We start from the raw sequence: 12,265 nt of genomic DNA, 5'->3' as shown, positions 1-12,265 counted from the left end.
GAGGAGCAGGAGGAGGAGGAGGAGCAGGAGGAGGAGGAGGAGCAGGAGGAGGAAGAGGAGGAGGAAGAGGAGCAGGAGGAGGAGGAAGAAGTTGGCCTTGTTTCTTTGCTAGTGGTTGCAGTTCCTGCTCAGCTCCCCTCTGAGGTCAAGTTTTGCAGCCTCAGTCTTTACTTTCTGAGTTGTTCTGGTTCAGACATAAACTAATCCCCACAAAGCTCAGTGTCTCTAAAAGGCTGGGGTCCTGGTTCTGATCACAGGGGTATGGGAGTGCTGGTTGAGAGGCTCTAGTGATGGACACGTCATCTGGTAGCACTGCTGGGTGGTGGTCGGAGGCAGGGGTACGCCCTGGGAGGACAGGCCGGACGGGTAAACAGTCAGGAGAATCGTAGGACAGTGAGGTGTGAGTCTAAGAATGGGTGGAAGAGAGGGGGACAGACAGATGGGAACACTTCCACAGACCCAGCAGGCTGCCGTCACTGGAGAGAAAGCAAGTCAGCCCCTGTGACCTTAGCAGAGCCACTGCAGGCTCTGATGGCAGATCAGAGGGCGCACCCGGCCCCGGCACCGCGGCCCGTCAGACCTCATCCTGCAGATGAAGGAGCGCCGCGAGCCCATGCACATCCGCATCGAGGACTGTTGCCCCTCCTTCTTGACCGTCCCCGTCTTCAGGTCCAGGATCCGGCCTGAAAGAGAGAAGGTTGTTAGGACCAGCTTCTGCCTGGGACCCAGTGACGGGACAGGGCAGAAACACTCCACGGCTCTGCCAAGAGGAGAAGCAAGGCTGCACCAGCTGTTTGCTGCTTGGCATTCCCAACATTCTTTGGCAGAAAACTTGCAACGCGAAGACATCCACACAATTCAAAATGCCTTGTTTTCTTCCGAGTAATCCACACTCGCTGGGTCTGCTTTGTCAGATTCCAGAGCCTCAGGTCACTTAATCTGGCTGTTTCTTCCCCTACTCCATGCAGTGATGCCAAGGTCACCAATGGCTTCCTCATGGCTAAATCCAAAACACATTTTTCCTTAACTTTATCCAACAGCTTTGCTGGAGTGTAGTGTCCACACGGATCCCGTTCCAAAACCTTCTCATGACCAGTAGTCACGCCACACTCCACTAGTGAGTCCCGTGGAAACACACATCCTGCAGCCCAGCACAGACGTGCAAAATCTGGCCTCTATTCATCTCCACTGATTCCTGTCACCCACCCCTCCCCTGCTTCCCTGGCCACTGTTGGAGCAGTCACCTCTCCCCAGGTGCCATCTCCTCTCTGCCCGCCTCCCAGTGCCCCCGTTCTCGGGCTACCTCCTTTCTTTTGCCTAATCCTACATTTCATACCAGCTTACCCAGGGTGTCATCAGAAATGTCCACTCCAGCACCCCTGATAGGTGTGCAATAGGATTGGTCTGAGCCAAAGAAGTAAAAGGCAGAGACTATTCTATCCTAGGCAGAAAGGAAGAACAGGATGGAATAGAATAGAATGGAGAAGCATAAAACATAAAACAGAGAAATGTGGGAGAGTGACCTGAGACCTACCCCTTTGAAACAGGCAGCCACGTGGGTCTCTATCACCCAGATAAAAGGCCCTCACAGAAGACCCTCCCAGGCCTGGGCTCTTCTGCAGCGAAGGCCTGTGCAGTGCAGGGCCGGCCCCTCCTGGCCCGTGTCTTCATCGCATGTTGTGCTGTCCTAGGCTGGCTCTCCCACCCTGTCCTGGAATAGCTGGCACTTGTGATCTTGGACAGGGCTCCCTAGCAGCTGCAGCTGCCAGAGGCACGTACCCATCCCTGTGCACATGAGCGAGGGTTCTGTAAGGTGCAGTTCTCTGCCATCACACCAGTGTGCCACCCTTAAGCAGGATGTGTGCAGAATTCAACTCTGTTACAAGGCCTGGCATAAGCTGAGGGCTCTACAGCCCCATCGAGGAGGCCCTGAGAGTCGGTTTGACACCTGTCTGTCTCTTTCACAGACGGCTTCTTCTACAGCCTTTTTAGTGTAAACTGTCACTTGCTTTATCATCTACCAAGTGGCAAATAGTTTCAGCTGTGAAGCAGGCCAGCATGAGAGTCTGTCAAATTCCAACATGTGCTGGAAAATAAATCACAGATGCACAGCAGTGGAACACGGGAAATGGAAGAACACATTTCCATGACCGGCTGCTCGGCTCTGCTCCTGCCATGCCTCTCTGGCTCCCTTGGGCACCCCAGGCCTCTCTCCAGCTCCTCTGGAATGCAAGTAACCCCGACTTCACCTAGTAGGTGTAGGGCTTTTGTTTTAATTTTTAAATTATCTTTAAGTAGTTGTACAAAGGAGGTGCCATTTAATAAAGCAGTTTATGAATACAATGTATTTGATCAACATTTCACCTCCCTTCAACCTAGGCCTTCCCTCAGTTTTCTTAATCTTGTAGTTTATACAGGGAATGCTTTCTACTGCATTCTTAGCTCCTTCTCCCCTTCATTTGTCTTTCCCTTGCCCCCTGGCCCGATGTACCCATTCCTGGTTGGTGTACCCATTCCTGGTGTGCCCATTTCCCAGTGTACCCATTCCCGGTGTACCCATTCCTGGTTGGTGTACCCATTCCTGGTGTGCCCATTTCCCAGTGTACCCATTCCTGGTGTACCCATTTCCCAGTGTACCCATTTCCTGGTGTCAGTTTTGTTGGGCTTTCACTTAGTCTTTCTAAAAGATTATTGTATATTATTTGAGCTTTCTATAGAGTCTATTATACTTTGGTTAATTCATTTGTGTGAGGCGAACGTGATAACCGCTACACTACGGAAACACGCATAATTCATGTGTAAACCACCTGCATGTGGCCCAGTGTGTTCACTTACAGATCTGTAGGTGGGCTCTATCTACCACAAATGAAGGAAACTATGCAGCTTTGTTTTTCTTGGTCTGGCTTATTTCATGTAGTATAATTTGTTTCCAAGTCTTTCCATTTCCTTCCAGCAGTAGGTGTGTTTTTAAAGGGCTTGTGCAAATAGATTTTGGACAAATTGAGTAGTAGTGGAGGTTCACCATGGCTGTGTTCCTGTCCCAGACCACAGCTGGCTGGCAGTAAATCCGCCACTGGGTAGCAACATCACTATTGTTTACACTGGTGCAAATCTGTGCTAGGTCACCGTTTCTCCTTCGTGTTAGGCATGCCTTCCCTAGTCTTTCTCTCCCATCCATCTGAGGTAGGACATTTTCTGCTAGACAGGTAAGCAGTCCTCAGCTTTTCCGCACAGATCCACACCATATATGTGTGCATTCTACAAAAAACGTACAGATACATGCACAAAATCACGTATGTGTAACTGTACCATTGCTGAGCAGGTTCTCAGGGTGGAGTATGGCATGCAATAAGGAGGTATTTTAAGGTCATCAATTCCAATGCCCTAATCTGTCTCCACAGCTCAGTGATCCCCCCTTCAGCACCTTGTCTAAATACAGTTCATTTTTACTCCATGAGAGAGGGATAAAAATTATGATACATTCACCTCAAAGTCTTTAACTCCAGTTTTTCTAAGAGGGTTCAAAGCAGAAGATGCTTTGGAGCCACAGTCAGCAGCTATGGCTTCTGGCACAGGTCTGAACCGTCACCTGTTTCTGAAAATGCAGCTTTATTGGGAAACACCTATTCATGTGTTCATTATCTATGCTTATTTCTACATGGCAATGGCAAAGTTGAGTAATACTGATAGAAACCATATGTACAAAGTCTACAGTATTTATTATTTGGCCCTTTACAAAAAAATTAAAAACTTCCATAGCAGAGCAACTTTTTCTACAGGCAGAGGCCTACATAACTTTTTAGTAAGCTGATTTTTAAGTTTCAGTTTGGCTAGTAGTAACTTTGAGAAAAAGAAGAACCAGAAGTTTGTCTTGGATAAGATCACAAAAGAAGACTTTGTGCACATAAAAATGCTCCCCAGGCTACAAGAGAAATAAAAATATAAATTAGAATTATTTCATCAAAAGAATCCTTAAGAAAACTAGAAACATCTTATCTTGGTTTAAAAAGGAAGAAAACTAAGATAGCAACAGAGGAAAAGAAGAAAAGAATGTTCAGCAAAAAAAAAAAAAAAAACAACTCAAACCAAAAAAAACAAACAAAACCAACCAATAAACAAAACCCAAAGCAGTGGCCTCACGATGGACAGTATTTGATGGTTCCAGAAGAACACGGTCCCCTGCACGGGGGGCTGGGGGCTAGGGGAGGCTTTGGCTGTTCTCAGAAGATGGACCCTCACCGTCACAGCTGTGCACACAGGAAAAACCCCGCACCACAGCACAGGGACCCACACGGTGCACGGAGCCTGGCCCTGAACCAACTGGAGCTACAAGCTGTGTCCAGCAAGCCTTGCCACTCCTGGGGGGTTTCGTAGTCCATTTGGTATTCAAAATGGCTTCCTTAGCCTAGGTAATTTATAAACAACAGAATTGACTGCTCACAGTTCTGGAGGCTGGAGAGCCAAACGTTGGCAGAGTATGCTGTCTTCACGTGCTAGAAAGAGCGGAAGGCCCCTCCAGCCCTCTGTTATAAGGGCACTAATCCCACGGGGCTCTTGTGACATAGGCCCACCTCTTAATACTGCCATACCCAGAATGAACCTTGACCTAGGAAGTCAGGCAGACCGGAACGCCTCCCTCAGATTTTATCATCTCTGACAGAAACTGAGAAGTGGCAAAGAGGCCAAACTATTTTTTCTCAAATTGGAGGTGCAGCAATGCTGCTAGGGACTCATTTACCCATCACACACACCTGGAAGTGTGTTTTCCTTCATTAGGAAAGTCTAAAAAGGAGCTGACATTCTCTTATGGGGGCCACCACCCAGGTGATGGTGATTGGCTGAGGGGTTGGTCACTTGCTACAAGCTGGGCCAATCATAGAACCTTCATAGTGATCAGTCCCAGGTCTAGGCACAGCCCAGGTGGGCCAGGCAGTCTTCATCAGGCAAAATGTGACTTTGGCCACCTTTTTTCCTCTTTCAATAGAAGAATCTGAACTTGGCTCTGGGAGCAACAGCATAGACAATTGGGCCTAAAGGAAGCAAAGTAACTCCACAAGAACAGTGAGAACATACAACAGAGGAAGAAAGAGCACCTTCCTGCTATTGCTGACAATCGTACTGAGCGTGCTCTGCCAAGACATCCCATACTGAGAGGAAGACGGCTGATTCCCCAGAATGGCCTGTGGGAAATTCACCTGACTTGGATTTTTAAATGTATGAATATTAGTGGTTGTATTTTAGAAACAAAAACTCATAAGGTGGGCTCTGCTCTCCAGGGACACCACGGCTGGAAGGGCAGCCCCCGTGGGGACTGGGTCCCTGCTCTCTGGAGAGCGCCAGTCCCCAGAGCCACACACTAAAGAAGCCCATGCGTTTGCCGAGCAGTGCCACGTTCCGAGACAAGACCGGTGGAAGTATGGCCAGAGGAGGAACACGACTGAGGGGAAAGCACCCTGTAAACCTTGCTTTTTGGCCAAGGAAGATGGTGCTAGGTTTAGGTTAGGAGTTCAGCCTGCAGCCATGGAACCACAAAAGAAAGAGGCTGGTCAAGCTGTCATGATTTAGACTGGCAAAGGGGACTGGAGTCTAGAACTAACTCCTGCTCCCTTCCCCCTGCCATCTAGAGAAGGCGTTACTGAGCCCTAACGAGGCACGGGGCAGGTAGACATCGTGCTCAGGGAGCATCAGAGATGGCCTCTCATGAGCAGTGAGGAAACCAAAGACAGGAACACTGGGGGGACTGGACATCATGTCCGAGGGACACAGAGCTCTAGTTCTGGGCAGAGCTGTGCCACCTCTGCCACCTCCGCCAATGGGGCCACCTCCGCTCCCAGCAAAGCCCCAGAACTTGCTCCTGCATTCTCATTCCAAACACCACAAGGGTGCCTCTGCTCTAGCCTTCTGATCTGCTACTCATTATGGAATCATCACCCCAGTCTCTCCATGATCAGCATCTCTTCAGCTGTTTAATCTGTAGACAAAGTACACATTCTTCATCCTGTTTAGAATATGCTGGAGTGTGAGTTAAGAATGCCAGAAATGCCAGAAATGTAAGCCTGAGGGTATTAATTTTAAGGGCGCGTGTTCCTCTGGACTGTAGACAGGCCAGGCTGACATGGAGTTCAGGAACTCACATTCAAGTCATTCCTCCTTTCTTTTGCAATTTGGTAATAAGATGACTTAAAAACAAACAAAAATAGCAGAAAAATCTGTACCTATACAGAACAGTGGCAGTGGCAGACACCTTAATTAAATGGCAGGAACATTGAAGCTATTCTGAAAACGCAGTGTACATGGAAGGGACAGAGGCAAGACGCACTCTGCATCCATGTCCACATCTGCACCATGTTCCAACAAATGCAGAAATGCAGCTGCCTCTGGACACTTACAGACGCGCTCTGCATCCATGTCCACATCTGCACCATGTTCCAACAAATGCAGAAATGCAGCTGCCTCTGGACACTTACAGATGCGCTCTGCATCCATGTCCACATCTGCACCATGTTCCAACAAATGCAGAAATGCAGCTGCCTCTGGACACTTACAGACGCACTCTGCATCCATATCCACATCTGCACCATGTTCCAACAAATGCAGAAATGCAGCTGCCTCTGGACACTTACAGACGCGCTCTGCATCCATGTCTACCTCTGCACCTGCATGGACCTAAAGTACTTGTAAAACTACACCTGTACTGCATATGGGAAGACTTTCCTCTTGTCACAATGCCCTAAATACAGTTTAAAAATCATTACATAGTATAACCATCAACTTCCTACCATGTTACAAACACCTGAAACAGTCAACTCGTAGTTTTGAACATTTCAGGCATAGTTTTTCAATTATTGCTTTCGGGCTATGGTAATACAGTACGTCATGGCAAGAGCAGGAAATCTACTCACTCATGACCTGGAAGTGGGAGACTGGGATTCCGCAGTCCCCTCCAAGAGCATGCTCCTAATGCTCTGAAGATTTTCCTCTCCTTTCCTGTGTGTGTGTGTCCTCCAAGTGTGTGTCCTGTGTGTATGTGGGTCCTCTGTGTATGTGCTCTGTGTATGTCTTCTGTTTGTATGTATATCCTCTCTGTGTGCATGTCCTCTGTATATCCTTTGTGTGTGTGTGTGTGTCTTCTGTGTGTGTATATCCTGTGTGTGCATCCTCTCTGTGTGCATGTCCTCTGTACATCCTCTCTGTGTGTGTGTGTCTTCTGTGTACATGTGTCCCCTCCTCTGTGGATGTATTTCCTCTGTGCATGTGTGTTTTCTGTGTGTGTGTGTGTGTGTGTATGTGTGTGTGACTGAACTCAGGAACTTGGTGCTCTGCCATTTCAGCTGCTCACACAGTCCTTCTTGCTCTCACAGTTTGTTTTCAGGTGGAGCTAATTTTACCTGGAGTGGCCTTGGAACAAGACCCCTGTTCCTAAGTGACCGGTCACCACACCTATCTGAGTCCTACATCACCATCCTAGGAGTCAGCCTTCAACACGGTCTCCCATTAAGGTTTACTTAAGATCAATTCAAACGACACGACAGCACATATCACTTACAGTCTATTAGACACTGCAAGTAGCCCAGAGGTGATTTAAAGTATATGGGAGGGTGGTGTAGGTTGTAGCGAATGGGACACCATGTTGGAAGGGGGTGGGGCACACCTAGCCCCCTGTAGATGCCCAGGGACAACTGTACGAGGGGCTGGACTTTCTGGGAAGGATATGAAACAGTTCCCTAACAAAAACTCCAGATGACAGGCTGTAGACCAAGAACAGAGGATGAAGAAGCCTAAGGGCAGGAAGAAGAGGGCCTGACCTGAGAGAGGCCGCGGCTGGGGGTGGTTGTCACAGCCAACCAAGAGTAGAGAGAGGCAGAGGCAAAGCGGCGCTGGGCAGCACTCCAGTGAGAGATGGGGAAATCCTGCCACCTGCAGGCAACCAGGAGCAATGCACACGGCCCCCAGACACCTGGACCCGCATTCTATGTCAAAGAAATGTACTCTACCGAAAGCATCTCAATTTCAGGAAACACTAGAAATTCAGGATGAATAAAAGGAAGAAAGATCCAGTATATTAAAAGAAGGGAAGTTGTCTGAAAGATTAGAATGAATACCATTCACTATGCAGATTACAAGGAAGAAAACAATAGAATGAAATGCAAAATTATCAACATCTGAGACTTCTCAAAAAAAGAAAAAAGGCATTGATTAACTGTATTGACATTGATTAGGACTGTATGTCCAAAGTGATGCAATAAATACTAATACTGGAGACTCTGTCCATGAATTAAGAGGTTTGAGAAATTCTCCCAGAAATCATAAGCGAAGCAAAAGAACAAGGAGGTAAGCATGATGCGCCACAGGTTAAGATGTAGCCCAGGACCTGGGAGGAGGCAAGCCTGCCAGGAGGGTGTCTGCCTCCATTAGAAGCAGAGGAGCAGATCCACCCTCTTCTCTGAAGCCAACACACTGTCAAACAGTAACTCCTGATATGACTCACCAGGATGGTGACCAGAACGGCAAGAATCCCTGACGGTGGAAAAGGACAAGTAGAGGACCATCATTACCCACATGCATAAGGACGAAGTTGCAGTTGTCGAGGATAAATAGAAACGCTCTGGGTCTAGAAACAGACCAACACACACATACACACACACACACACACACGCGTGTGTGCACACACTACACAAAGGCATGGAGTTGAGCAAGCAGTGGCTTCAATGATTGCTAAAACAACTAACAGCATTCCAAAACCAAACATTTTAAAGCCTGCTGTGAATATTAAATAAGAAATATGTGTGAAGTCACTTCACACAGTATATAAACATTAGTTTCCTTCTCCTTAGATTTCGGAAACACATTTTGTTTCCAGCAACCAGAAAGGTCTTTGTATATTTAAAGATGACTGCTTCTCACCCTTGAGTAAGTTCTAAGTGCGCAATGGCTCTGGCAGGGCTGCTGGCTGGCTTCTGTCCCCCGCCATGCCTTCTCCTCTCAGACCTCTTCCTTCCATCTTGGCCAGAACCATCTTGACACCACAAATCGCTAGTCCTCATTAGTCCATGAACTTCGGCTCTTATCTTACAAGCTTTTGCTTCAGAGCTCTTCCCCTGCCCCACTCCACCGCCTCTCACATGGAATCGGGGTCTTGTATTCCTGTTTCAAGCTCAGGCTCCTTCCTGAGACCACACCTTTTAATTCTGTGTGCATCACACGGCTATTTGTGTGTCCATGTTTCACAGACACACTGGAAGCTATGTTACAGATGGTGACTGTGTCTGTTTGGTCCGCTTCTGCGATCTTCATTTCTAGTATGCAACATGATTTGAGCTGGGGATATTGAGTCAGACAGGTGTCATTACCTCCTGTCAGAGGTTTCCCTTTCGCCATGAACATGTGCGGCCAAGCCCCACAGGCTGGCCTCAGCTGTGCATCAGGCAGTGGCCGCCCCTGAGTAGGGCAGGGGCCAGGGACCCCCAGCACCCCAGACATAGCTCTGGACATCCAGACCCTTGCTTTGTCAGGCTGTCTTGAGCAAGCTTCTGCTGCTCTTGTGCCTGAGCCTGAGAGTCACCGGGGAAACCCCTGGGCTTCCCTCACTGTAGGGCGAAGAGACTGCAGATGTCCCACCAGACCTGCTGGCGACTCCGCAGCCGTGTGGCGGGGCGCCCTCCTCTCCCTCCTCTGGCTGCTGTGGGGCCTCAGCTAATGGCTCACAGCTTTTTCTTCTCCCAGAGTGGTGCTCAAACTCCATATCTGATGCTTTCGCTCACTGGCTGGCACGCCACCACATCTCCAGCCCGACGGTTCCTCTCTGATCTCCCCCAGAGGGTTGTCCTAAGGCTGTCTGAACTACAGACACACGCATGCTCCCCATCCTCCAAGAGCACAGTCTTTGAAATGTGTGGGCCCAACCTCCATCCCTGAATGTCAGACCTCTCCTGAACCACACTGCCTGCTTCTCCTGAGTCCTGTCCTGACCTTTCCATCTTTCTCTCTGCTTCTCCCTTCCAGCTTCTGTCTAGAGAGCTCCACCAAAGACAAAGAAGGGTGACATTGAAGTCATGTACGACATGGTCTCGACTCTGCCTTCAATCCATCTTGAGGAGGAAGTGGAGGTCAGCCCTGTGGTCAGAGAGACTGAACCTGCTTCAAGATCATCAGCTGGACAGAAATGTTACCAGGATTCAACGCCAGGGCAAAATCTGTACCAACTCTTTGCTCACCACTGGGGTGGGGGGAGCCTACAAGTCTGCCTCACAAACAAGGTGAGCTTCACTGTTGAAGACAGTGCCCAGAATGTCCTATAAGAAGAAGCACCCCGGGGCCACTCTGCCTCTGTAGAGGCTCAACGTAGGAGGCCGCCTCTCAGCACGTCATGAAGGGAATGATGTTACTGAGCAGAGCTGGCCCTGGTGACCCCACAATGTGGTTTTAGGCCTTCAAAATATGTGCACTCAGCTCAAGGTTACAGAATGACATTGTAAATAGTTCCCTGGAGCTTAATTTATGTCATCACCCAAAAGGGGAAAACTGAAAGCATCTATTCCACAGATCACTGCCTATGCACCGGCCATGCAGAAGAAGCTTTGTGTTGGATGGAGTAGAAGAAAATAATCTACAAAAATAAAGGCAAACTGGATGCAGATGCTTTCCTCAATTAGCCTCCACTGAAAAGGGAATGAACAGGAAAGTTTGCTGCTATACGAAACTTCTATTTAACCATTTTGGTGTGAGTCATGACATTTTAGAGGGAAATGTCTTTCACTGGCAAAGCTAGAGGGAACTATTTTAATTTTCTTGGTCATGCTGAGGTTTTTGCAATCAAGCTATTTTTAACCAAAGCTTTGCAAAGCATGACTATCACGTGAGACTGTTACTGACTCTAAACCCTACCTCCAGGAAGCAGTGACTCAATGCTTTTTCAAACATTCCAAAGTAATTCAAAATAATTATATCTGCCTAAAAACAATACGACTTCTCAGCTGTTTTGCCATAGTTTCCGTTAAACAAGGAGGGAAAATGTCTTTGTCAACTTATTTTTTAAGTCTCAAAGGGAAGATAAAAGAACCAGGAACTCATGCCAACAGACCTTAAATGTTGATGCTGTGCATTCTGCAATTATTTTACTGATACTTTTAATATTCTGCTCATTGGTGTAGTAAGTTACAAAATGCTTCCATCTTTCAAACCTTTCTGTCCTAGATATAGAGGAGTTGAGGTTATACCTTATGTGATCTTTCCCTTTCATACCCCTTCCCTTCCTTCAGAAGGGGCTCAGAAGTTCTCAGCCTCTGGTTCAAATTTGAATCACAATGACTGCTTTTAAAAATATAGGTACCAGGATTTCACCAAAGATAGGTAAATTCCAGTAAGTGGGTACAACCCAGCATCAAAAAAAATGTTAAAGGTCTAGATGAATTCTGATGTGCATTGAGGTAGAAAACCACTGTGTTGGGGCCTAGAAATAAACATACTTACAAAGCTGTAATAAATGCTCTATAGCTGCTGCTTAGGTATTGCCTGTTCCAGGAAAAGTCATCATGCAAAACGATCATGTAGAAGAGTGATGTTTGCAAAGCCTTAGCTTTTAAAATAAATGCACAGATGGTTTCCTTTTTTTCCCCAGTCCTGGGGCTTGAACTCTGGGCCTAGGTGCTGTCTCTGTGCCTCTTTGTGCTCAAGGCTAGAGATCCACCAAGTGAGCCACAGTGCCACTTCAAGCTTTTTTGATTAGCTTATTGGAAATAAGAGTCTTTCCTGTCCAGGTTGGCTTCAAACCATGATCCTCAGATCTCAGCCTCCTGAGTAGCTAGAATTACGGGCATGAACCACTGGCACCCAGCTACAAATGGTTCTTTTTACGTGGTTAAAATTCTGGGAATTTATCTAGGCACTGGTGGTTCATCCTGTAAATCATAGCTACTCAGGAGGCTGAGATCTGAGGATGGTGGCTCAAAGCTGGCTCAGGCAGAAAAGTCCCTGTGAGACCCCATCTCCAATTAAGACTCAAAAACCAGTAGTGGCACTGGAGTTTAATTGGTAAGTGCTAGCCTTGAGCACAAAGAGGCTGAGAGACAGCACCCTGGTCTGGAGTTCAAGCCCCACACCCGACATACACACACACAGACACACACACAGACACACTCACACACACACTCCACACACACTCACACACACACCACACACACTCACACACACACTCCACACACACACACTCCACACACACACACTCCACACACAGTCCACACACACACACACACTCCACACACACACA

General features: G+C 47.7%; 1 protein-coding gene across 1 annotated transcript in view; it reads right to left on the bottom strand.

Annotated features, from left to right (window-relative positions):
* The window catches only part of Arnt2 (aryl-hydrocarbon receptor nuclear translocator 2), a 115,779-nt gene that overhangs the window by 40,165 nt on the left and 63,349 nt on the right, over positions 1 to 12,265 (bottom strand). Inside the window, exon 10 of the mRNA XM_013011844.1 lies at positions 581 to 683. Within this exon, the coding sequence (XP_012867298.1) occupies positions 581 to 683 (103 nt within the window). The remainder of the gene's footprint in view (positions 1 to 580; positions 684 to 12,265) is intronic.

The sequence above is a fragment of the Dipodomys ordii genome, unplaced genomic scaffold (assembly GCF_000151885.1).
Source record: "Dipodomys ordii isolate 6190 unplaced genomic scaffold, Dord_2.0 Scaffold15, whole genome shotgun sequence".
In the NCBI taxonomy this organism is placed as follows: Eukaryota; Metazoa; Chordata; class Mammalia; order Rodentia; family Heteromyidae; genus Dipodomys; species Dipodomys ordii.
Note: the sequence above shows the minus strand (reverse complement) of the source record. Positions and strands in the feature narration are given on the sequence as shown.